The sequence below is a fragment of the Schistocerca serialis genome, chromosome 7, assembly GCF_023864345.2.
Source record: "Schistocerca serialis cubense isolate TAMUIC-IGC-003099 chromosome 7, iqSchSeri2.2, whole genome shotgun sequence".
NCBI classification, from domain to species: domain Eukaryota; kingdom Metazoa; phylum Arthropoda; class Insecta; order Orthoptera; family Acrididae; genus Schistocerca; species Schistocerca serialis.
Genome location: NC_064644.1, coordinates 602,203,899 through 602,231,702, shown reverse-complemented (window position 1 = coordinate 602,231,702; position 27,804 = coordinate 602,203,899). Strand labels below are relative to the sequence as shown.

The following is a 27,804-nucleotide window of genomic DNA, read 5'->3' as shown; positions in this document are numbered from 1 at the left end:
GTGGGGTATTGGCCAATGTCTGCAAACAGTTGGAAGCTTTGTCTGCCAGGGTCAACAGGCCTCAGGCTGTTGCCAGGGCTACAGTGGCAATGGGGCACCTGAGACGAGTGCATTTGCACCTAGGGAGCCGATAGTGTCGCCCGGCATCCCTGATTTCACAGCATCGTCCTGATCTGTCGACACCCGTCTGACGGTGAATGGTCAACAGTGGCGGTATCGCGAAACTCTGGGCGGAAGGCGATAGTGCGTATTGGCTGCACGGTTGTCCCCTTACACCTTAAAAGTGGGTTTGAGGCATTGCTCGCAGCTTAAAGTAAAACTGAGCCAGCACAGGACGCTTTAAAAGGCTGATCTTGAAAAAGCACGACAAGTGCACAGCGTGGAATTCCTTGTCACTGTGTGCTCCAACTTTAGACGGATCATGGAGCCCCTTACAGAAAAAGCGGGTACCGCAAGGAGGAAGGCCAGCGCCCAGTCTGTCCGTTTGCTGGCGAGGTCATGCCCGAGATTCATTCCATTTCATACGTTGCGTATTTAAACACATGCTGCGTAATATTGTAAAAGCAGGTCGCACCAATTACACTTTTGTGTATAATGAAACATTGTTCCACGTCACTAGTAAAAATTGTTTTGATCAGTAAATAAGTGGGTAGTAACAGTGGGTAACAAGGAAAATTAAATTAGTTGAAGGAAATGGAGGATGTAAAATAATAGATAGATTTGTTTGTAAGTAACTCATCTGCTACCAGTCACGATTTTCTTATTTTATTTTTCGCACGACGCGTTTCGGGAAATGATTCCCATTTTCAAGTGCGTGTTTTGTGTTTGTTATGTCATCCCTATGTGATGTTGTCGATGAGGGAGATTCTGCTTCATTTCGTTGACTTTACTGCAATATATAAGGAAACACGCGATTTTTTAGTTCGTTACCGATCTTTTTGTGAAGTTAGTGGCGAAATTTAGAAGAATTTGTACTTACAGTTTCTTTATGGTCCATTTGTGCGGAGTCTCACACACACTAAACTGTAACTACAAATTCTTATAAATTTCGCCACTAACTTCACAAAAAGATCGACAACCAACTAAAAATTCGCGAGTTTTCTTATATATTGCAGTAAAGTCAACGAAATGAAGCAGAATCTTACACATCGACAACATCACGTAGGAATGACATAACAAACATAACAAACGCACTTCAAAATGGGAATCATTTCCCGAAACCGCGTCGTGCGAAAAATAAAATAAAGAACTTCGTGACTGGTGGCAGATTAGTTATTTACAAACAAACCTATTGCTTTCACAGTCGCAGGCTTTTAGAACCATTTATAATGGATCAAATCAAAATAACAGGTGTTAGTAATTTAGGGGAAAATGATAGAAAGATACGATCTGCAGATCTTCTTTTCCTGTTAAAACGAAATATTAAATATTAATTACGGTTCGCCTTGTTGCTGTTCTAAGTCGAAGGGCCTCGGCAGAAACATCGAACCTGTCTCATAGGAAGTGGCATGCAAAATTATGTTTTCTTATCTTACTAAGTGAAATACAGCAAGAGTGATCCTGTGTGTTCTTGTTTCTACAGGCTAACAACTAATACTACTTACTACATGTTTTAAGTTGTTATGTAGTTCATATTTGTGTTGCTATGAGGAGCAGTCAAATGAAAACCGGAAACCCGACATGGATTGGTTCCATTCAAAAGTAATCAACACACGCGTCAAGATATTCATCACAGTGGGAGGCGAGACAATCAATTCCCGTATCCTAGAGCGCGGCCGGACGGATCCACAGCCGTACCCACTGGTGCACTTCTTCGTCCGAATGAAACCGACGTCCATGTATGTCTTTCTTCAGGTCGCCAAAGATGTGAAAATCACGCCATGAAAGATCTGTGTTGTACGGAGGACGTGGCAGTGTTTCTCAACCACATCGCTGACGTGTAGCCTTCATCCGATTGACAGTGTACCTGAATTGATCATCTCGTCTTCTACTGACATAAATGTTTTAACGCGTGTGTTGATTATTTTTGAATGTAGTCCTCCAATAGTCCCATTGTGGCAGGTGTGTGGTTTTCATTTGACTGCCCCTTATATACGTACACTTAGTTGTACGTGTTATAAATGTGCTGTTATGTTTGTTTGTATGATGCCGTTTGCCTTAGTCAATGTCATGGGTGAGAGGGCAGCATCATAACTTATGCTTCGAGCCTCGTCTCCCCGTGTGGCGTATTACTTACATGTAATGATTGTTCAATTGTTTTCATTAGTCATTTTCCTTTTCATTGTTTAGTTATCATATTTAAAAAGTAGTTTAGATACATGGACCAGTCCCGTGCTATGTCTTCTTATCTATTTTAGGTGTTATGCTCCTTACGTCACGAGTTTACCTTTGTCTCATATTGTTGTTGTATTTGTTTCTTCCTCTGTGTCTTTTTCTACGTCAATATCTGTGTCTATGTCTGAGTTTGTGTCCCAAGGATCGTGTTGTCTATTTGTTGTACGTCTGTTCGAGATATTCCTACGTATTTTGTTGTCTATAGACAGTGTTTTTGAAACATTTCACCACTGTTGTCTAAAGCACGCCATTTCTTTCATGTCATCGTCTATAGGTGTTACGTGTGTGACGGTGCTGCAATGTAATGTCACGTATTCAGGAGACTCGTATGTCCTCATGTAGCGCTCTGGCTGAGACCCATAGGCCGTGGCTAGTCAGTAAGTGAACCACGCCACTACTGGGATCCGCATGCTTCAGTTTCAGTCGTTCCAGTATTGAACTATGTGCGTTTTCAGCAGAAGAAGTTGGTGCAGGGATGGGAATTGACAGAAATTTACCTATCAAAGAAGAGTTGACTCACGATGTGTTATTACAAAGAGTTTTAAAACAGCGAGAGGCCCCAGGAACTGAGAGCGACGAAGGAGAAATGCCTTGGGCTGAGGCTTCAGGAGTCTTAAACACTTTTGTGAAATTCGCTAAGGGTAGCCAACACTACAACGTTTCTGAAGTCATGAATGTTCATATCACATATAACACTTCTTGTCAAAAAAGATTTGAAACCAAGAAACAAGTTAGCATTTTTGTAATGTTACAAAGCCGTCAGCAGACAATTTCAGCTAAACGATCAGTGGTAAATACCAGTCCGCCATATTCGACGCTCTCGACAACGTCATATATCCCTGCTATCCCTAACGAGAGTGGTTCCAATTAAATTGTACCAAATTCTTGATAACATTTTTTAATTAGCTTGTTCCTGATTTTTTAAAAGCAATGGACTTAATTTTATTTTGTAACTGTCATTCAAAAATTTTATATATATATATATATATATATATATATATATATATATATATATATATATATATATATATATATATACACTCCTGGAAATGGAAAAAAGAACACATTGACACCGGTGTGTCAGACCCACCATACTTGCTCCGGACACTGCGAGAGGGCTGTACAAGCAATGATCACACGCACGGCACAGCGGACACATAGGAACCGCGGTGTTGGCCGTCGAATGGCGCTAGCTGCGCGGCATTTCTGCACCGCCGCCGTCAGTGTCAGCCAGTTTGCCATGGCATACGGAGCTCCATCGCAGTCTTTAACACTGGTAACATGCCGCGACAGCGTGGACGTGAACCGTAGGTGCAGTTGACGGACTTTGAGCGAGGGCGTATAGTGGGCATGCGGGAGGCCGGGTGGACGTACCGCCGAATTGCTCAACACGTGGGGCGTGAGGTCTCCACAGTACATCGATGTTGTCGCCAGTGGTCGGCGGAAGGTGCACGTGCCCGTCGACCTGGGACCGGACCGCAGCGACGCACGGATGCACGCCAAGACCGTAGGATCCTACGCAGTGCCGTAGGGGACCGCACCGCCACTTCCCAGCAAATTAGGGACACTGTTGCTCCTGGGGTATCAGCGAGGACCATTCGCAACCGTCTCCATGAAGCTGGGCTACGGTCCCGCACACCGTTAGGCCGTCTTCCGCTCACGCCCCAACATCGTGCAGCCCGCCTCCAGTGGTGTCGCGACAGGCGTGAATGGAGGGACGAATGGAGACGTGTCGTCTTCAGCGATGAGAGTCGCTTCTGCCTTGGTGCCAATGATGGTCGTATGCGTGTTTGGCGCCGTGCAGGTGAGCGCCACAATCAGGACTGCATACGACCGAGGCACACAGTGCCAACACCCGGCATCATGGTGTGGGGAGCGATCTCCTACACTGGCCGTCCACCACTGGTGATCGTCGAGGGGACAATGAATAGTGCACGGTACATCCAAACCGTCATCGAACCCATCGTTCTACCATTCCTAGACCGGCAAGGGAACTTGCTGTTCCAACAGGACAATGCACGTCCGCATGTATCCCGTGCCACCCAACGTGCTCTAGAAGGTGTAAGTCAACTACCCTGGCCAGCAAGATCTCCGGATCTGTCCCCCATTGAGCATGTTTGGGACTGGATGAAGCGTCGTCTCACGCGGTCTGCACGTCCAGCACGAACGCTGGTCCAACTGAGGCGCCAGGTGGAAATGGCATGGCAAGCCGTTCCACAGGACTACATCCAGCATCTCTACGATCGTCTCCATGGGAGAATAGCAGCCTGCATTGCTGCGAAAGGTGGATATACACTGTACTAGTGCCGACATTGTGCATGCTCTGTTGCCTGTGTCTATGTGCCTGTGGTTCTGTCAGTGTGATCATGTGATGTATCTGACCCCAGGAATGTGTCAATAAAGTTTCCCCTTCCTGGGACAATGAATTCACGGTGTTCTTATTTCAATTTCCAGGAGTGTATATATATATATATATATATATATATATATATATATATATATATATATATATATATATAACTTTTCCTGTCTCTTGGTTTGATAATGTCAAATAATATTGAGCATTAACTTGATTTAATAGAACAGTACAGTAATCGACTATTAATTAAATTTTGAAGAATGTAATCTTCCTACTAGAGAACTTTTATTTGCGAGTATCGCAATAAATACATATACAGATTTCTCTAGTAAGAAGATTACATTTTTAGAATTTACAGATCGCTTTCCTGCTGACAATATCAGGTAATCATAATTCACTATTGTTTTTACAGAAACGTAATACAAGTTTATGCTTTAATCTCTCATGTTGTGTTTAATAAATAATAATTATTTGTTTTTGTAAATTAAAACTATAGGTTGTGCCTGTATCCCTGTCTTTAAGCCAGCTTTTAAAAAGTGCCACTGATAAAGCGGCGTATTTGATAATCTGACATTGACAGATTCCCGACAATGCCGGATAATCAAGGTCCTACCATGCCAGGGAGAGAAACTTATCTGAAGCCAGATGTTACTTGCAGTGAAATTCTAAATTTTTATTGGAATATACATATCACAAATATATGTTGAATGCCGGCGGTGGAGGCGTGCTGATATATATATATATAAATGCGATAATATCTAGTGATTCCGAATGCGAAATAATTTCGGTGAGGATAAGTGTTTCCTGCTCATGTTATAGCAATAGGTGGAGATATCAATTTACCAGCAATAGACTGGGAGACTCAAGTTATTAAGGCGGTTAGTAGGCACAGGGAATCGCGTGAGCTTCTAATCAGAGAACCGACTCGTGACAATAATATATTAGGTCTCCTGGCTATGCTCCCTGTTTACAGCATACTGAATACGGCTTTAAATTGGAATGTAAGGAAAGGTAGGAAGATATTTCTGGTTGGCAAGAGTAAAGTGAAAAATTCATCTCGAGTACCCAAATTATGGAACATTAATGGACAAAGTTCACGAATACTCCGTAAAGGGCGATCAAAATATTTTCATTTATAAAGGTGTACAGTCCAGAATTGGTATGACAGTCAGGTAAACTCGCCGTGAGCACTGAGGTAATCGTACTGCCGACGCTCCAGGCTGAAGATACCCCTTTGGTAAAACAGTGTATCCTGCTACCTGGAGAAGTCTGTAAATGTCTGGTGCACATCCTTGTCCGAGTGGAATCGTCGACCCTTCAAGGCTTTTTGTAAGGGACCGAAGGCGTGACAATATCTGGGGGAGAGATCACGACAGGGCACTTGACATGGCATAACTTCGGCGTTACATTTGCGATATGAGGACGTGCGGTATCACGAAGCAGCGGCAGCAGCAAGTTTTCGACAGACGGGATGGCCCACACACACTCTTCATTGTCCAATGGATGTGTACCGGTGTTTGTCCCTCAGCAGCTGAGAAACGAATAACGTCCTGCTTGGACGTATTTGGTAATAACGTCACCATAGTTCCCGTTTCCCCTTTATCGCACGCACATCGGATCGCAGTCGCGCTACGTTGCAAGCAATATCCTGCAACGGAAACTTTCTAAGCGCCCCTTGTACAACACGTCTTAGACAGGTACATACCGAGGGAAATTGTGAAGGATGAGAAAGAACAGCCGTGGACAGAAAGCCCTGTTAGAAAACTACTCCGCAAGCAGAGACTGTTTCACTGCAAATTTAAACGTAGCGAAAGCTTCACAGACAGACAAATACTAAACGAAGCCAAAATTAGCTTAAGGAGAGCCATGCATGAAGCAGAGAACAAATTAGAAAGTAAAATTCTTTCTACCAACATGACAGATAATCCTAAGACGTTTTAGTTAAATGAGGAAACGTATCAAAGGTATTTGCCCAGACACTCTGAGACGATAACGGTGTCGAACTGGAGGATGATAGAGAGAAGAATGAAATACTGAACTCCTTTTTCTAAACCTTTTTCACCTAGGAAGATCGTGCTGTGGTTCCTCCTTGAAACGGGAGATATCCAAAGAAGCGATCACGGGACAGAAAAGCATACGAAACCACTCAGCCGAGGAAAGGCCCCTGTGATTCTGCATAGAATACACTCCTGGAAATTGAAATAAGAACACCGTGAATTCATTGTCCCAGGAAGGGGAAACTTTATTGACACATTCCTGGGGTCAGATACATCACATGATCACACTGACAGAACCACAGGCACATAGACACAGGCAACAGAGCATGCACAATGTCGGCACTAGTACAGTGTATATCCACATTTCGCAGCAATGCAGGCTGCTATTCTCCCATGGAGACGATCGTAGAGATGCTGGATGTAGTCCTGTGGAACGGCTTGCCATGCCATTTCCACCTGGCGCCTCAGTTGGACCAGCGTTCGTGCTGGACGTGCAGACCGCGTGAGACGACGCTTCATCCAGTCCCAAACATGCTCAATGGGGGACAGATCCGGAGATCTTGCTGGCCAGGGTAGTTGACTTACACCTTCTAGAGCACGTTGGGTGGCACGGGATACATGCGGACGTGCATTGTCCTGTTGGAACAGCAAGTTCCCTTGCCGGTCTAGGAATGGTAGAACGATGGGTTCGATGACGGTTTGTATGTACCGTGCACTATTCAGTGTCCCCTCGACGATCACCAGTGGTGTACGGCCAGTGTAGGAGATCGCTCCCCACACCATGAAGCCGGGTGTTGGCACTGTGTGCCTCGGTCGTATGCAGTCCTGATTGTGGCGCTCACCTGCACGGCGCCAAACACGCATACGACCATCATTGGCACCAAGGCAGAAGCGACTCTCATCGCTGAAGACGACACGTCTCCATTCGTCCCTCCATTCACGCCTGTCGCGACACCACTGGAGGCGGGCTGCACGATGTTGGGGCGTGAGCGGAAGAAGGCCTAACGGTGTGCGGGACCGTAGCCCAGCTTCATGGAGACGGTTGCGAATGGTCCTCGCCGATACCCCAGGAGCAACAGTGTCCCTAATTTGCTGGGAAGTGGCGGTGCGGTCCCCTACGGCACTGCGTAGGATCCTACGGTCTTGGCGTGCATCCGTGCGTCGCTGCGGTCCGGTCCCAGGTCGACGGGCACGTGCACCTTCCGCCGACCCCTGGCGACAACATCGATGTGCTGTGGAGACCTCACGCCCCACGTGTTGAGCAATTCGGCGGTACGTCCACCCGGCCTCCCGCATGCCCACTATACGCCCTCGCTCAAAGTCCGTCAACTGCACATACGGTTCACGTCCACGCTGTCGCGGCATGCTACCAGTGTTAAAGACTGCGATGGAGCTCCGTATGCCACGGCAAACTGGCTGACACTGACGGTGGCGGTGCACAAATGCTGCGCAGCTAGCGCCATTCGACGGCCAACACCGCGGTTCCTGGTGTGTCCGCTGTGCCGTGCGTGTGATCATTGCTTGTACAGCCCTCTCGCAGTGTCCGGAGCAAGTATGGTGGGTCTGACACACCGGTGTCAATGTGTTCTTTTTTCCATTTCCAGGAGTGTATGTGTAAGAACTTGCCCCTCTTCAGGCAGGAGCGTACCCCGGGTCGCTGGAGGAACGAAGGTTCCTGGTGATTAGAGAAAAGATCAGGTCATCCGCGTTTACAAGAAGGTTCGTCAAACACAGTCACAAACCTGGAGACCTACGAGGTAGCTTACAAAAGCCTTTTCGCCCAATACTTGAATATTACCTGTTAGTCTGGGATGCATGCCAAATAGGACTGATAGAGAAAATAGAGACGATCCAAAGAAAAATAGCGCGTTTCGTTACAGTTTCATTTAGTGAGCGCGAAAGCGTCACACATGTGTTCAGCCGACTGCAGTGGCAGACGCTGCAGAGAGGGGCGTTCTGCATCACGCCGTGGTCTAACAGTCGCTCTTCACGTCAACCATTAGCGACTGGAGCAGAAATGGGGGTGGAGGGTTGAGGGAAACGGGAGGGGAGGGGAGGCTGGGCGAGGAAGAGTCGTACACAAAGTACCTTATGTACGTGTCCATCTATCAATGTCGTTGGCTATTTCACTTTATTTAAAGTGTGCACTGCTGCCAAGTTGATCAATAAAAGGCTCATTTTGCTTTGTGGTTGTTAGAAAACTGCTCCTTGCACATGAAACTTGCAGATATGAAACGCAACGAATATGCGGTTTATAAGAAGTCAAGACTATCAGAGAAGCTGTATGACTGCTGTCAATAGTCATCACTAGAGTCGTATAAATTTTAGCTTCTCTTTATCGCTTGATTTGCAGCATCATTCTCAACATTTACTGTAATTTGCAGTCCTGACGTTAATTACATCTACATCTACATATATACTCCGCTAGCCACCAAGCGGTGTGTGGCGGAGGGCACAATTCGCGCTAAAGTCATATTTCCCCCCTCCGTTCCACTCGCGGATCGCGCGCTGAACGCCTCAGTACGAGCTCTTATTTCCCTTCTCTTTGAATGATGATCATTACACGATTTGAAAGTTGGTGGTATTAATATATGCTCTACATCCTCGGTGAAGATTGGGTTTCGGAATTTAGAGAGCAGCCCCTTCTGTTTAGCGCGTCGTCTATCTGCAAGTGTGTCCCACTTCAAACTTTCTATGAGATTTGTAACGCTCTCGCGATGTCTAAATGTACCAGTCACGAATCTTGGCGCTCTTCTTTGGACCTTCTCAATCTCTTGAATCAGACCCAATTGGTAAGGGTCCCATACAGACGAACAATAAGACTGGACGAACTAACGTATTGTAAGCTATTTCCTTTGTTGAAGGACTGCATCGCTTCAGGATTCTATCAATAAACCGCAATTTAGAGTTCGGCTTACCCGTTAGTTGTGTAATCTGATCATTCCATTTGAGATCATTTCGAATAGTCACACCCAGATACTTGACTGACGTTACCGCTTCCAAAGACTGATCATTTACTTCGTACTGATACATTAATGGGGATTTTCGCCTTGTTATACGCAGTAGATAACACTAATATTGAGAAGTAACTGCCAGTCATTACACCACGCCCTTATTTTCTGCAAATTCTCATTGATTTGTTCACAACTTTCGTGTGATACTACTTTCCTGTAGAGTACAGCATCATCGGCAAACAGTCCAAGGCCGCTGTCAATACCATCAACCAGATCGTTTATGTAAATCTTAAAAAGCCGAAGCCTATTATGCTTCCCTGGAGCACAGCTGATGTTACTCTTGTTTCTGTTGAAGTTACCCCGTTCAGGACGACATACTGCTCCCTGTCTGTTAGAAAACTTTCTTTCCAACAGCATATGTCATTGGATAGACCGTAAGCGCGCACTTTTTGTAGCAAGCGACAGTGCGGAACTGAGTCTAACGCCTTTCGAAAGTCGAGATATATGGCATACGTTTTATATGAATACCGCAGATAAATAAAGAATATGAGTTGGTAAACGGTCTGATGTTACTTCGTATGGGAAGACCAATTACATCAGAACATTTTGCATCTAAGTTTTTTTCTGTTATTTCTGATTTAAAAATTGGAAAGATGAACTTTCAGCGGTTCCAAACAGAGCCGGATTAAGGCGCAAGCGACACAACCCGCCGCTTAGGACGCCAAGCTGAGAGGGGCGTAAGTGGCGCCAAAGTGTAAGATATGTAAACGGTGCGTACCACAGTATTATTAGTGAAAACTGACAGGTGAGGGAAAAGGAAAAGGGGGGGGGGGGGGGGGAGGACGGGTTGGGGCGCCACTTGTGTGGAAAAGAGTTCTCGAATCAGCCGTGGGTTCCATAGAGCATAAAATTACGTAATGGTCACAGTATCACAGATGACTATTGTTTTCGAAGTTCTCGTAAATAGGCGACTACCTTGCTATTTTTCTGAAATGTCTACTAGCTATCTAAAACGAACTTGCCGTGGTTCTGATTTCTATGCACAAGACCACTATAAAGATATTAGCATTGCTGATCAAATTAGAACGAATGTTTTTGAGTTTTGTGCTCTCTCTAGACATCAATACGACATTTGGCAGGCTCAGAACTGAATCGTAACTTGTCAGAGAACAAAACAAAGCTACATCCGTAGTCCCCACATCTGCAATGTTCTTCCTTTCATTGTCGTGGGACGATATGTTGTCGTGTTGTTAATGGGGGTCTCACCATGGAATCACGAAGCAATTTTGATGAAGACGACTGTGGAAAGTTTTAGATGAAATTCTGTCCCCTTTTGCTGTTTACTGGGCTTACTGCAACTGAGTTCCGTTACACTTCCTATTACAAAGAACTTTTCTGGAAGTAGTTACCTGTGATCGACTTTTCATTAATCTTCTTGGAACTTCTCCCGCTGTACATAATCGAGGCAACAGTCATAAAATTTCCCCTAGGGCACTCCACAGCTACTTACTAGCTAAATTTACGACTGACCAGCGTAATTCCTGTAGAACAGGAATTCTCTTTACTACCTGCAGTCTCCATTGTGAAAGCCAGAGTATTTTGCGGGACGCACGTGTTCCTGATTTAATATTTAAAGGTGCTGGATAAAAAATATTTTTTTTTACTGGTAACATTGTCAGACGCACGCTTAGAATGAGATTTATGTATAGTAATTTAGTAAAATAAATATACCGAATGTTGGTAACGCAAAAGGTTTCAAAAAGATTCATCCGAGTTCCGCAGAATAAATTTTCAACGTGAATGAAGATAGGAACTGCTGACGAATTTTAACTTACGCACAGGCCTGCAACGTTTTTATTTTCAAAAGAACCATACAATTTTCCAACGGTATATCTTTCAATTGGCAATTATGAGCCTACGATTTATCTTAGTAGACAAGTTAAAGAAACGAAAATCTACGTCTACGTATAGCATTTACAGATTTAGAGGAAGCTTTTGACAAAGCTGACTGGAATATATTCTTTGAAATTCTCAAGATTGTTGTTGATGCGATTTTCGGTCCAAAGACTGGTTTTCCGCAGCTGTCCACATTACTCTATCCTCTACAAGCCTTACCATCTCCAGCGATCTGCTGCAACCCACATCCGTTTCAACATGCCCACTGCACTCGTCTATTGGTATCCCGCTGCAATTTTACTCCCATCACTTTCCTCCTATAACAAACTGACAATTCCTTGATGTCTCAGAATGTGTCTTTCCAACCGATTCCTTCTTTCAGTCAAATTATGCCATAAATTTCCTTTCTCTCCAATTATTTTCCGTACCTCGGCATTAGTTACGCGATCTGCCCAACTAATCGACAACAGTCTTCTGTAGCACCAAGCCTCAAAGGATTCTTTTCTTTCTTTTCTGGACTCCATCTTCCACGTCCCGCTTCCATATAAGGCTACACTCCAGACAGAAACCTACAGAAAAACTTCCTGACACTTAAATTTGTATTTGATCTTAACAATTTTCTCTTCCTCAGAAATACTTCTCTTGCTATATCTGTATTTTATATCCTCCCTACTTCGGCTGCCATCAGTGTTTTGTTGCCCAAATACCAAAATTTATCTATTACTTTTAGTGTATCATTTCTCCTGAGCTTTGCCTGATTTAATTCGATTACAGGCCACTACCCTTGTTTTGCTTATGCTAAAATTCTGCTAACAAAAAACTTTCGCTACTGCATAGCAACTTACCAGTCCTATTAGATGAATAAATACATTGACATTTTTCAATCTTGCTGTGTGTTATTGTTTTGTTATTATGCTGTTGTTTACTGTTTAGATTATTGAGACTATGATGTATGTGACATGAAAAGAAGAGGAGCGAACAACTGAACTAGAATCATTAAACTGAAACCAAGTTGTCCATCTTTGTGGTAATTGAATGACGGCAGATCTCTGAGGGAGATTCCCTTCTACACACAGAACTGCCTAACTAGACTTACCGAATGTGAGCACCTTTATACTGTGTTCGTTAACAGGACATACTTTATTTGTTGAACAGGGTAACGTGTACCGCTTTTCCATATCGTGGGCGAGGATTTTACCTGCCGGTGACTTGAGCTCCATTAACCAAGCGGGAATAAATCACTACAGCCGACTCATCGATGCTTTGCTGGAGAAGGGCATCACTCCACTGGTAAGAAACGTCAATACGTAAGCGCAGTGTAGACAAAATGAACATGAGACAGACACTTCGGTCCCTGAGCGGAGATTTTAATACATTTTGGCCCAGCGCATTTACGAATTTAGCGTATAACATTTTTAAGAGTGAAACGCAGCTAAACTGCGAAGAGTTCCACTAACACCTTTCTATTACTGTCCCTTAGGCCATTACCAAGTGACAGCTGATTAGATTCCGGAAAGAACAATGGTGTACAAGAAACCGAGCCTTGTTAACGCTAGTCAGTTCTTAATTGACGATTGCCCAATAAGCAGATAACTAGCTACTAATAAACAACTATTAGTGGAGCTAATCGCAATTTTTTTTTCATCCTTAAATATGGAATAATTTACCAAGGAGCGAGCTAGTTATACGTTAACATAAAATTATAACTTTGACATTGTCTAATTTTTTAAGAAGCTTTTGAGCTTCTCTCATTTTCGTTTAGCTTATTGCCTTAGTTGTTGAGTAAACCTACAGGAAATATTTCTGTGGAACGTTGTAAGTATTCTACTAATTTAGAGCTGTTGTCCAGCTCTATTACGCTAACGTTAATGGCTACACACTAACTATTCGCTATTTTCTTGTTAAGCTGCTCTGCACGTTTCAAGTTTTGTTGGCTCCTGCAATTTTTCTCGTCTCTCCTAAGTTCTACCGCATATAACGATCGGGCTGTGTGTGATTATGATACTGCTATTGAATTTCAGGGGACAGCGATTCAGATTCTCATACTAACATTCAGATTTTTGGTTTCCGTTTTTCTGCCTAAGTCGTTTAATGTAAATCCGTTGAAAAGGACACTTCCGGTTTCCTTCACCATCCTTCGGCAACCCGAGCTTGGGATTTGTCTGTAAATGTCCTTGTCGTCGACGGGACGTAAGAACACAACACTTTTCTCTCTTCTTCCGCCTGTGGGCTGTGGCACACGCATTCCTTAGCTGTTTCATCTCCTGGTAGCCATTTTCCATAGATTTCTTAGAAGTTTACAATAAAATCGCAATCATAGAACTTTTAAGAACCATAACGAGGGTGTTTTACCAGATATTTAAGCGTAAGAGCTAGCAGTTAGAATTTATTAAATGAGTAAGTTTCCTTACGTAATCCGCTCTTACAGCTGACTAGCTATTGGGGTTGGGTTGCTTATTCCTCTCTGTTCGTTATTTAATTAATACCGGTGTACCCGATTTTCCTTTGACATGACTTCCTTAAGGGTTTACTGCTATTTCACCCACTATATGATGGAATACTCATCAGCACTGAGAAGCTCTGTGACAACTTCGACCTAAGGTAGTTTGCAATTTGATGTATGAAGTTAGTATAATAATTTACAGACAAATTGTGAAGCTGAACGATTTCAAAGTGTCCTGCAATACGAGTGGACTTGCCCTTTGTCTTTTTTAACTATGGATCTCTTGGTACATCTGCATATATTTTAGTTCCATACTCCCGGAAAAATAGTGTTCCAAATTAAGGGTCAAATATCCTACTACTGGTTGAAACGAGACAATGTACTAAAAGCACAAGCAAAAATGTAAAATTGTATTTCTGCAAAATTATAGTTATGCTCTTAAATACACAATATATTTGATACGCTGACAAATTTAAAAGAAATGAACGTGTAACTATTTTTTTCTCCACAGGTGACAATGTACCACTTCGACCTTCCGCAGAAACTCCAAGAACTGGGCGGTTGGACGAATCCCTTTATCGCAGACAATTTTGTTGACTACGCAAAAGTTCTTTACGACAACTTTGGCGACAGGGTAAGAGTGATGTTTCACTGCAGCTTGTTGCGTGAACCATTGTAATTTGTCTCAGTCTGTAGAGTGGTATACTATTTTGTCTCACATGTAGTTTGCTAAAGATAAATGGGCTTTAAACTGCCGCTACGCTTTTTGGTTTGAAGGTGAACTGGACAGCTGGGGTTGTGGAGCCTGCTAGGTTACAGAAAAATCTGATAAAGATAAAATGTTATCATGAAATTCCTACTACAAAATATGGGATATGTAGTACGATTTTTTCTCCACCCGAACAGCCACTGCAAAAATTCGACCGCTTGCTCTAGCACATCATTCATTTACGTTTATCTGCAGAGAACATTTAGAGGTGAGAAACTGCTGGTTTTTAGACTTGTAGCTCGTAGTAAATGTGGAATCCAGGTACTGTTTTGTGAAACCGTGTTCTTGGAAAACGCACTTTTTCTGTTTGCAATGTCTTTAAGTGGCCTATGCTATGGGAAATTACGACGGAAGTGATTACACGAAGGTTTATGTCTGTAATATGGGTAACTTCAGTGATTTTACAAACTTTGATTCTGTGTTTTTGCATTATCGAATACCCAAAGACATCCAAGTAGATTGTGATCAGTGTGCTGGTGCTTCATTTCTCCAGCTCTTGTTTATTACAGTGCCACTCACACACTAAATATACATTGTTATTTCTGTTTCAAACTAGTAAGTGCGACAATAAAGTAACGTGGTGACGTCCAGAACAAGGGAAGTAGCCACCTGAGCGACTGATCGGTAGGGCTGACTTCCACATGTCAGAATCTGTCTGAGAGATGTATGCGCATCGTACAAGTGTGGCCGCAACAAATAATTTGTTGAACTATGACTCGCACGACCTCGTACACTACCTCATATGAACTACCATCTATTTTGTATTGTAACTAAGGGAACAATGTGTCCTCACGAATAACTTGTCTGTGTTACTCAGATACCTTCTGGGTTATCGTTGTTACTCAGCGACTGTTACGTGGCTTATAAATTATAGAGTGCAGCAGTCAGTCGTCCTTTTCCTAGATTTTATTACGCAAATCCAGATTTCGGCTACTGGCTAGCCATTCTCAATGCACTATTTTCTATTCTCGATGCATGTAAGTCCCTGTTGTTCGGGAGTCAAACACATTTCTTTGCATCGAGCGTACATTGTTTGGAAGACCACATGTTGTTGATTTTTTGGAAAACTGGTTTATGTTGTACCGAGGTAACGTGAACAAACACATAACGTCAATATGTCACCGTATACTGCAAGTTTCTCAATACGGTACAACACGTTTCTCCATAGTGTTCAACATCCTGAAACAATGAAATGGTCAGGATTCCGCCATTAGTTCTTATTTGTAGAGAAGTAGATGTCAAACAACAAAGACATCTTTTATCTGTACATAAACACGAATAACCTACAATCTAAATTGGCTCAGTGGAAGCAGCTGTCATTTTGACCTTTGCATCGAAAATCGAGCGTACAACCTTTGGAAGACCACATATGAATTTTTGGAATAAAGCAATAATTCAGACATGTTTAGTGGCATACACGACAATCTTTTGTACTTCCTGTGTTGCTATCTCTAAATTTGTGTCAGCAGAATCAACACATGACAGTGCGTTTAAGTGGAAAACGTTGGTATCCAATATGCGGCACTTTCGGTTTTCCCTGTATCCCTCTTAGAATTAAAAAGTTGTTACAAATTATTGAAGTGTTTCGCTTACATCCTACAGCTTTATTTTTTGACATAATACAGCAAGATTGAAACAGAAAAGTTACCACTTGCAATTTCTACATGTCCTTGTGAGTTTTGGATGAGTCTGAATTAGCCTCACGAATTGAACAATATGTGGAAGAAAATGTTTTTCACGGAAAAGTTGCATTTGGGAAAAAAGCAACATCTTTTTTCTTAGTGGTCTAGTGAGTAGGAACGATTTGGGTCAAAGAAATTCGTCGAACTACCATGGTCCGCAGCTCGTGGTCGTGCGGTAGCGTTCTCGCTTCCCGCGCCCGGGTTCCCGGGTTCGATTCCCGGCGGGTCAGGGATTTTCTCTGCCTTGTGATGACTGGGTGTTGTGTGATGTCCTTAGGTTAGTTAGGTTTAAGTAGTTCTAAGTTCTAGGGGACTGACAACCATAGATGTTAAGTCGCATAGTGCTCAGAGCCATTTGAACTATTTGAACTACCATGTAGTGCATAAACTAAATAGCAAAAGTTAATATGTTATGTTCAGTATCACGTAGCGCCTTTTTCCTCATGAGTGGTATGGATACAGAGCCTTTAAGGTATGCTTCAAGTGGCTGCCACTTATCAGCACTATGGTTGCTGAAATCTAAGACGGCAATGGCAGGAAATTATAAAAAATGCAACAGGCCACAGGCGGAAAATTAAAAAATATCCAATATGGCTTTGGCAGAAATTAAAAAAAAAATCCACGATGGTGGAACTAGCCCAGTTGTCGTACATTTAAAATGTGGGAACTCAAAAAATCCAGGATGTATTCCAGTAGTGCTGTGTAACACCTCTATCACAGTCTACATCCATGTTCAAAAGTTTCTAAATATCCTGTAATATATATTAAAAATATATAAAGATATTGACAGTACTGCAGTATTTCCATATCTGTACCATTTATAAAAAAATTGAGATTCATTTGTTTTGTGTAAGTTGACACAACATTCAGAAGTATACAAATGTTCCGTTTTTTTCTTGCCATACTTAATAGTTCCCAAACAATCTGAATTATTTAACAAAAAATGTATAAACCCCCCACATGAATACACATTTTTTTCCTCCCATTCTCAGCACGGTTCACCTGATCTCACACATATGCTGTGATGAAGGAGGCAGGTGTGTGTGGGGTGGGGGGAGGGAGGGGGAGGAAGGTTGGGCTCTATGTATGAGACATAAAGGAGGCTGTGATAAGATGTGTACTTATGGTTTGTCAGCAGTCTGAGCTTGCTGCCTAAGCATTTTGTTTCCCTGAACAAGTCTTGAATTGCTGACATCGGCAAGTCTCAACTTGCTGACTAATCACTTTAGCTTACTGGAACAAGTCACAAATTGTCAGAACAAGACTACAATTACTTATTCCATGCCGTATAGGGCAATCTGTTACAATTTTGTGGAATGAAGATAATGTACAGGGGTATTTGTTAGAATTTCATGCAACAATAGTGATGTGTAGGTCAGTTTGTTACAATTATGTTTCATACTTGGGATTTTGAGAGCAAATAGTTGGCACCAGCTATTAGGTTATTGCACATACACTATCAGCTTCTGGTGTTAGAATACAGTAGCTGGCAGTCACATTATGACAACTGTCCACCATTGTCACACAATAATATTCACTACATGTTCAGGGTGATTGTAGTCACCGTCATTGGGCAATGGAAATCACCATACAACTGAGCATGAGTGGCCAACAATAGTATCCACCATGAATGTGGTATAATGCTAGTCTTCGTGATCAGGGGGTAGTCAGTCACCACATCAGCTGACCGTCATTGCCTCCGCTGTGTACTGGGTAATGGTAGTCATCATGATTGGTGTAATGGAAGTCACCTTGTATAAACTGACCATTGTTGCCCCACCCAATAGTATCTGGGGTAACGATAATCGCTATGACCAGGATAATGCCTGTGGATGCTCATCTGTAACATGGCGACGTATAGGGTAGTTTTTTATAATTTTATGTAATAATGGAGATGTATGTGAGTAATTTTTTAATGTTGCAGTAACATAGCAATGTATGGAACATTTTTTTACAATTTTGCTATAACACTGTCATGTAGAACGCAGTGAGTTAAAATTTTGTTTTAACATAACTACATATGGGACAGTTCGCTACAATTTGCTGTAAGATGACGGTGTATGGGATAATGTCTTACACTCTGTTGAAATTTTGCAGTAATGTCATGATGAATAGGGCATTTAGTTACAATTTTGCGATAAAATGGCGATGCATGGTTCAGAGTGTCATGTAGTCTCCGTTGTGTGACCGTATAAGTTAGCGTATCAGCAGAAGATGGGAAACATTTTATACTACAAAACATGGTTAATATCCTAGCATGGGGTCACTATAATGTTTGGGTGACTGAAATGTAGTTGAAAGGGGATAGTTGAAAACATAGCAATCCTCATGTTGCGTCTATACAAATGTGTATTAGTACTCTTCAGGCTTTCCTGGCGATCTAATGACATCTTGGGTTGTCGGGTGTTCTGCCGGATATCAGCGTTGTACTTGCACGATATTTCGGTCACGTATCTCGTAACCTTCATCAGGTGCGACCTGAGACCAGTCTCAGGTCGCACCTGATGAAGGTTACGAGCTACGTGACCGAAATATCGTGCAAGTACGACGCTGATATCCGGCAGAACACCCGACAACCCAAGATGTATTAGTACTATTCAGTATGTTATTTCATTGACGTGTCATATAGCTTACATTGTGAAACCAATAGGTGAGTTCTTGACAAATACTCTTTAACCTTTAAATTAGATGAGCACCAGTGCCTTTTGCGTTTTGTAGCTTTATGGAACAAATCTTTAATATTGTGGTAAATAAACAGACAATTTTTGGTTTCGTTAAAGTGTGGTATGAAGATCAAACTAAGCTCAGATCAGTAGTGCCAATATGCTAGCTATGTGTCTTTTTTTGCAGTTATAGAACAATTAACTCACAACAGGAATGCCAGTTGGGTTTCATACTTGACGTATTTATGTAGTTTGATAAATAATACAGAAAATTTTATTTTGTAAATTGTGTATTATGGTAAGTGACCACATGTGGTTTGTACATAGATATTTAACTATCTTGATAAATGATTTTATTTTGGCGCAAATATAGTATTTTCGGGACATCAGACGTCCCTCTCAGTGTGTGAAAGCTTCTTCGCTATTTTGTTTGTCCATGTTGTGTTTACATTTCGTATTCGGTGTATTACGAAGCTAAACTTGCATGCTACGAATATATGAAATATAACGATACAACACGTTAAAGATGTCACACCAATTTTATTATGATTTGCTGGGCTGAAGTGTTGGAAAAAGTAACATTAGTTGTTACACATGTTAGCACAGCTATGTCCATGAGCAATGTAATATAAATGAAGTTGTAAGTTAGCCAGTAAAAAAGGTGTTATCTCCCCCTGTCCCCCCTTAAATGGTGCTTGGTCAGGTTAGATTTTGTGTGTAGCCTCATTTAGGCCTAGGACGAAATGTCAGCTGCCTGCTTAGCATGTTTTCTGCCATATATGTTTAGAAATTTAATATAAAAATAATACAGATAATTGAAAGTGGAAATAACATTGTGACTTTTAATATGAGAGTCCACAGTCATGTTTTAGACATCTGATGATACTCAGTAATAACACTGTCACACTTGACATAGACGTTGTGTCTGTTGCTGATATATTAATTGACATATGGTTTAGAGGTGAAAATACAGGTAGTTACTTCCATTACGTATTTTGACAGACATTTTAGATGTCAAAGCAACATTGTGAACCTAGACATGAACATTGTGTTGCTTATGAAACTTACATATTTTTGACATACACTTTAGACACTGAATTACTGTAAGTTACATACTTTACATATTTTAACATTGTGTGTATGGTAACATATTTTTATAAGTAATGCAAACAACACAGGCGTGGAAAAATATAATATGAGAATCCATTGTACCATACACCTAGTGAGGCACAATAATCAAGGTACACTCATTGAGAAGTGCTGCTTAACCTGTCAGTTCGATTACTTGTATAAACTTACACGAATATTGTCCATATCTTTACGTACTTTTAATAAATTATCGTATAATTTTGATCATAATACAAAATTCAGATAGTTTCTATACTTCTGAACATGGCCAAGACAACAACTACCTTGTGATTGGCCACTTTCAGTTAATGAACAGTAAAACACCGGGCTGTGATTGGCTGTTTCGTTTTAATGGCTAGTGAAATACTGGGATGTGACTGGGAGAGTCAACGTGTGTGTGTGTGTGTGTGTGTGTGTGTGTGTGTGTGTGTGTGTGTTTGTGTTAAGTGAGTGAATGAGTGTGTGTGTGTGTGTGTGTGTGTGTGTGTGTGTGTGTGTGTGTGTGTGTGTGCGTGTGTGTCTGTGTGTGTGATGAAAATTTATATATATTGCACATCGAAATACTCAGTCACATCACCTGCAATTTTTTTCGTAAATTTCCTAACATATTAATAGGAACCCTGACACGCTTTTCTCTTAAATGACCTTAAAAAGTGCGGGTGGGCTAAAACATCTGTAGCTGTACTACCCATGACATCTCAGGTCACACTCACCTTATCAGTGGTGTCGTCACCATTTCATGACAAGCCATAACTTCTTCAATAACGTTATAATTATATCCCTCTCCCACCCTCCCCTCCTCCAAACAGAGCCTAGTATATTACCCTTCATCAAAATGAAATCACAATCTATTATTTCAGCAGCCATTAAAACAAAACAGACAATCACAATCTGGCTCTAGTGCAGTCATCTTAGCCATGGTCAAAAGTTTCCAGTTGATCTGAATTTTCTGTGTCATTTTTTTGGTCAAAAAGTACATAAACTGTGTAACCTGCAGTATTTCCACATCTTCACTATGTCAGAAACAACCCTTCATCCGTTCCCCCTCCCCCCCCCCCCAAATACACATACACACAGTGTTTACGCCAAATTAAGCAGCACTCATAAGTTAAATGTTTTTCTTACGGTATCTAAACAATTCTATGATGCTTGCCAAGTGTCACAATGTTAATTCAGCGACTAAAATGTCTCCAAATATACGCCATCAACGCAAGGTCATTTCATTCTTAATTTCATATAACGTCAAAAAATACGTCAGCGACTCACCTAATGTTTTGTCAAGTGCTACAATGGTATTTCCACATCTCAAATACAGAATTGGCGTTGGCATTACGATCTGAGGACATGTTATTGGTGGTTTCGTAGAAGAACTGTCATCAGCTGACTGTTTCATCTTCTTCACAATTTCTTCACCATAGCAAATACCATTTTAGACTGAACAATATAATGCATCATAATCTACAGTAGGAATATATAACCGTTTTTACTAAAAAGCTGATATTGCTTTATATTTGTATTTGAGCTAGACTTGCTTGAGATTATGTACAAAACGAATTTTCGAGGAAGGCTGCAACATTTACTGAAAGGATCTGCGATGACAAGACTCTTGTAAGCTTTTACGGCTGTAATTCCCGCAATCAACTACTAAATAATGTCAAAAAACTAATCAAAATGCTCCAAAGTGACATGTAGAAAACATAGAACATTGTCTCAGACAAATGAACTCACTAAGTACCGTTATAGTATGAGGACAAGCTATAATGATGCGCCTTTTATTGCGATGTAACACTTGAACTCATGTTTTTTTCAATACACAAAGTGAACTTTATAACAGAAAATGTTTACTTAAGACACAACACGGCCAGGGATGGTGGTGGAACAAGACAGAGATGAAGTATCCAGAGATAATGGTGAAAGAAGACAGGGATTAAACGTCAAAATCTTGTAAACAGAATCTTTGTCACAGAATTTTTTTCTCAAAATATGTAAACATTGATATTGTCTTTGCAGTTACTAGCCCACCTGCAATTTTCAAGGTCATATAAGTGCAATGTATGCCAGGGTCGCTGTAGGTCTACTACTTAAATAATTTAGGTTGTTCGGATACTTTTGAAGATGGTCCAAAAATATTGCTTTTTTTCTGGAAGTTTTCCCAGTCAATCGAATATTCCATCTGTTTTGGGAGTGCATCAGGGACACTGTTAACTCTTGTACCGATATTGCAGGCATCTAGCTGTTACCACCCTTTGCAAATTAAAAGTGTATTTAAACCTTTAATACACAGGGCTCATGTAATGTCTGGTGCTGACAGAAAGACAACAGAGTGAATTGATACACATGGAAGAAATATTCTGTAGGAATGAATACATAAAACATCAAGTTCAAAGAGCTCCACAAGCGAAAACGCTGGATCAAGCTAAAGAAGGCAAGAATAAAGAGATGTAAAGTCTATCGCCTTTGCACCGTATATGACAAATATTTTTTTTTTTTTAAATTGTAAAAATGATGAAGAAGCATCAAGTAGATGTGACCTTCCTTCTACCAACTAAGGAATGATGATCTGCTTTTACGAAAGGGAGTATATCCGAAATTCCCCGTGAGTATCGTAAAACGGACACAAGACAAACAATACACACTGTAAAAGAACATTACTTTGAACACGAGCGATGCACTCACCTACTACAGCCCAGCAGATCTGCAGTGGCTGAACATTGTACTGTATTTCTGTTGGAAATTTCATGGATTACGAGAAAGTTAAGATACTCCGCATAGCCTCGTCCTACTGGGATTCAGTGGCGTAGGACTCTGGGGAAATACAATTAGTAAACAACCTGCTCAACAGAGACGAGAGTTTCCATCTTCACAAAGTCCTATTTCAAATCTGTACTATCAAAGGAAATATTGTTCTAAGACTTCAGTGCCCGCCATTTCAACTCTGTCATCCATTATTATCAACCAAATACTTCGTAAGCGCTATGACTTCGCTGATTCTGTGCTTGCTTTGTTTTACTCTTAGAGGTGTAAAGTTTAGCCTATGACTGACTGTATGGTTACCTATACTGTTGTCTCTAATGCATGCGCGTTCGCTCCGCAGTGTCAAGTGCTTTAAAAATCTTGCAAGTGACTCGCCTTGAGAATGGCTGACTCTCTGGTTACCAAAATTATTATCTCTAATGCAAGCGCTTTTACTCTACAGTATCAAGTGCTTTAAAAATCTTGCAAATGACTCTCGTTGAGAATGGCTAAAGGTTGTCAGCCAAAATATCGGTATAAGAGTTAACAGCGTCGCAGACTCTCTCCCAAAAATTGTGGAAAATTTAGATTTTTCAGGTATTTTCAAACATGGCGCCAATTTCTGCAATTCAGCTGTTGCTGATGCTTTTTTTGATAAATATACAGATGTCGAAATGCTATAGTTTTGTCAATTTCTTTAAATATTTTTGATAAATAATTCAGGCCGCTCGGATCTTTCTGAATATGACACATGAACTGTTATTTAAGAGGGGTTAAAAAGCAAAAAACAGTTCCGCCACTTCGATTATTTTAAATCTGCGCCATTATAAACGTAAGACTACTGGGAGTGTTCTGCAATCTTGAATTTTTAAAATTCTCACCAACGCTATCGAATATATTGTTTAATTTTGCGCAACTGCCATGCTGTAGTGTTTAAATTCTCGACACCACCATCTTGGATTTTCGTGACTGCAGTGCTGACCAGTGGCAGCTACTTGAACTTTGTACTGAAAGCTATATAGCCATACTAGTCTCATGGAATAGAGTGTTACAAAAGATATACACCTGGACGTGGTACAAAATTTGTACATGCTGCGGGTAGCGACCAACAGTGCGAAACTCACATACGAGGGTCGGAACTTAAATAGTGGCAATTACCGATACAAAAGAGTTACTTGTTTGTACCTGTTAGTATCTTTCAAAGTAGTCACCAGCGTTGTGTAGAACCTGTTGCCAGCGATGAGGAAGGCGTAGTATACCGTTAGCAGATCCTGTTCTGTTGATGGTGGGAATGGAGCGGTCTAAAGTTATGGTGATTCTCATGTAGGACTGTGATGGTGTTATCCTACCGCATTACGTTCCTCCACGGCAGACCGTCAATGCACAGTATTACTGTTCGTTTTTGGAGCATCACCTGCGACCAGCTTTGCTAACTTCGGCGACACTTTCTGCTCAACCCACCCATCATTTTGCACGACAATGCGCGGGCGCATACAGCGCAAGCTGTCGCTGCTGTGTTCGGTCGATGGGGACTGGGAAGTACTGTACCATGCATCATATCCTTGTCATTTTGATTTGATTCCGAAGATGAAGGAACCACTTCGTGGCCTTCGCTTCAGAACTGTTCCAGAGATTCGACAGGCAGTAGACCGCTCCATTCGCACCATCAACAGAACAGACTCTGCTAACGGTACACTACGGCTTCCACATCGCTGGCAACGGTTCTACACAACGCTGGTAACTACTTTGAAGGACAGTAACAGGTGCAAACACGTAACTCTTTTGTATCGGTTGTGAATAAATAGTTGCCACTATTTAAGTTCCAATCCTCGTATGAATAGGATTCTCTCACATGCATCTTTATGTATTTAAGTTCGTTAACTCCGTGTAGAGAGACTGACGGCTGTGGCTGGGGTAATGATGACACATTCCTGACGTAGATCCCACTTTCACCACTATCAATCGCCCTACCTTACTCGATACGTTTTCTTTCTGGGCATGTAATATTTGTGTAACCATTTTCACTACAATTACAAGCCCAGAACAGCTCTGTCTACAAACATTTCGATGTAGAACAGGTTGCATCGAGTGTGAAGCTGACTTGGTTACAGACTTGATATCTGCAGAATCAGCAAGGGAGATGGCACTGCTTGCCTGTGCACAACTTCACGCAGTTCTTTACACGACTGCAAAGCTCCAGACAGAGCATTAAAAAAAAAAAAGAAAGAAACTCACCTCCACTGTGTGTTAGTGACACTGCTGCAATCACTTGTAATGATTGTGTGCAGTTCTCAGACCAGTCCCTAGACACGTGAAGACAGCCACACACTCCTGGAGAAATGGAATAGCACTGGCTTAAAATGTCACTTCGAATGCTGTGCTTGAAGACCAAGATTCCGTTCTCTGATTCTTTCTTGCATGGTTCATCGGATTTCAGCTCAGTATACTTTGGGATCATGTTTTCTGTCACCATTATAAAAATAACGGAATTTCCAGTAATTCAGAAATGTCATAGACCCTGACACTATTATAAAGTAATATTGCAAGTTTGACGATTTGCAAATGGAATGTCTTCAGTGTCCTATCGTTTTTGACTAAACCACTTTTTTTTCTTGATTAGTCCCAGAACGTTGTTGCAACACTTATTTACACTTCACTGTACCCCTCTACTATGCATTTTACCCTGTTTATTCATTTACATGTAACTGACGATGTTAGTTAAAGTTTGAGCAATAATTTTTCTATGTATTGACCATCAGAAGGTACTAGATGCAGACATATTTTTTGTAGTCTTTCATTTTTACATCTGACAGATTGTTTGATGCCATCGTTTATCTCTTTCTACTTTCTGTCAATCTCCTCATCTCTGTATGCCACTAGGAGAGCAATGCACTTTCTGAACACATAGTGACTTTTGACCTTTAGGTTTTTTACATGCAGGGCAATGATGTTTGACCATGATTTTGAAGACCTGACGTCATAAATGATCTTGAACCGTTGGCTTGACTTCGAATGCATACATAACAACGTCCCTAACCCTCCCCCCTCCTCTAATAACAGTCCAGTATTTTACCAGTCATTAAAACGAAACACACAACCAATATGTACTGCAGTGCCGCCATCTTGTCCTATGCGCATATCTCACATGGTCCATTTTTCAGCTTCTACGTATGCCAAGTCCCTTTCTTGGAGTTAGGCCAATTAGCGAGGTAATAACTCATACAGGTTCGAAATGACGCATATAGGTACGAAATGGAACTTGCTGTGCTCTCAGCTACCTCGTTTCAGCTACTTTTCACGGTTGCCCATCTACTCAGTTTTAGCTATTTCGCAATGTCACTATTCAAAAGATAATGTAAGACTCGTTTTTAGGATTTTTGTAGTGTAACGAATAATAAAGCAAATATCCTCGTGTATATTTATTGATCTATGCATATGCAGCGACGGATTCTTGACCGAAAATGGCAGTAAAAAAGGTCCTATAAACATGTGTCCGGAAATGGACAGTGTGTGTGTGCAACGACAACAAATCGTCCCAGAACACAGTAGAGAGCCGCACCGCATCCACATCATAACACATGTTCAGAGTGGCCTCGATGGGACGTAATGTCATGCGCGATACACATAGTCGTGCTTTGGCTTACGCCATGTTGGCAGGCCGCTCGCCTGGAGCTTTTACTGAATATTCTGTAGAAACCGGTCTTCCAAATATCGTGTACGCACAATCCTCGCTACACGTTCGCCCGTGTGAGAGGATCAGCGATCACACAAACTCCTAGAAAGGGCTTCAAATGTTGTCTAATGTGGTCGGTGTTTGTGAGGGTCCTTGTTTTTGTATAGCCGTGCCTCCGCTCGAAAGTTTCCATCTGCTTGACCGTACACAGGCACCATCTCGGCTTATTCCCAACATGAATACTGGACCATTCTGCTGCTTACAATACGTTGCGTAAATCGCAACAGCCTGCAACACACAAGGGACGCACGGCGTGTGATCAGACGAACTGTCATTTGTCAGCACCATCTACCGTGGCCACGATGTATTTCCTACGTATTTCATAGGTTCTTTTTTCTTCCATTTCCTGTCAGAAATCCGTCCATTGAGTTTCTCGGTTTTATTAATGTTCGCCCTGTGAACTTACAGACAGTAAACAACTCTTTCTTTATGTTTCTTTGATTTTATTTTAGTAGCATCCAACTTAGTTTCCAACTTGAAATTTAAATCTAGATCCAAATCACCTAATTCCTTAATTATCCAGTAATTTGACAAAAACAAAGAAGGTTTATTCGCAAATTTTAATACGCGCCTCACTCTTTTCCCGTAAACTCTCTATCGCATCCCCTTAATAATTACCTGCGTCCCTTCTTGCAGTTCTTCTAACTGAGAGCATTCAGATATTTTAACGTTGCCTCTTATTTTCTGCAAAACCAGTTTCAGGTGCATCCTCAGATTTTTTTTGTGAGGCCGATTGGTCAGTTATGGGTCCACTCAGCCCCATTTGAGGCCAAATGAGGAGCTGAATGAATAAAGAAGCAGTGTTATTACCAGCATTTATCCACTAGCTACAGCGGCTTGAGGGACTGCTGACATGATGTTCGCGTGTCACGCGATCATAGATCGCTCCTCGTCCTGCCTTGTAGGCGAGAACTGTCCAGTCACAACGGCCTGAGGCCTAACCTGTTAGTGGTGTTCACGTTTACGTTTACTTCCTGCTTTACACTATTGTTAAATCATTCCAAATCTTCTTGGCTGTAAGTTGCCAACTCTTCTTGTCCACATTCTTGTTAAATTTCATTATAGAACTTTAAATTTACCAGTTTAGCAGATGTAAGCCCATCAAATGTAGTC

General features: G+C 41.7%; 1 protein-coding gene across 1 annotated transcript in view; it reads left to right on the top strand.

Annotated features, from left to right (window-relative positions):
* Positions 1–27,804, top strand: part of LOC126412246 (myrosinase 1-like) — a 211,186-nt gene that overhangs the window by 52,220 nt on the left and 131,162 nt on the right. Inside the window, exons 4-5 of the mRNA XM_050081742.1 lie at positions 12,696–12,830; positions 14,495–14,617. Of these exons, the coding sequence (XP_049937699.1) occupies positions 12,696–12,830; positions 14,495–14,617 (258 nt within the window). The remainder of the gene's footprint in view (positions 1–12,695; positions 12,831–14,494; positions 14,618–27,804) is intronic.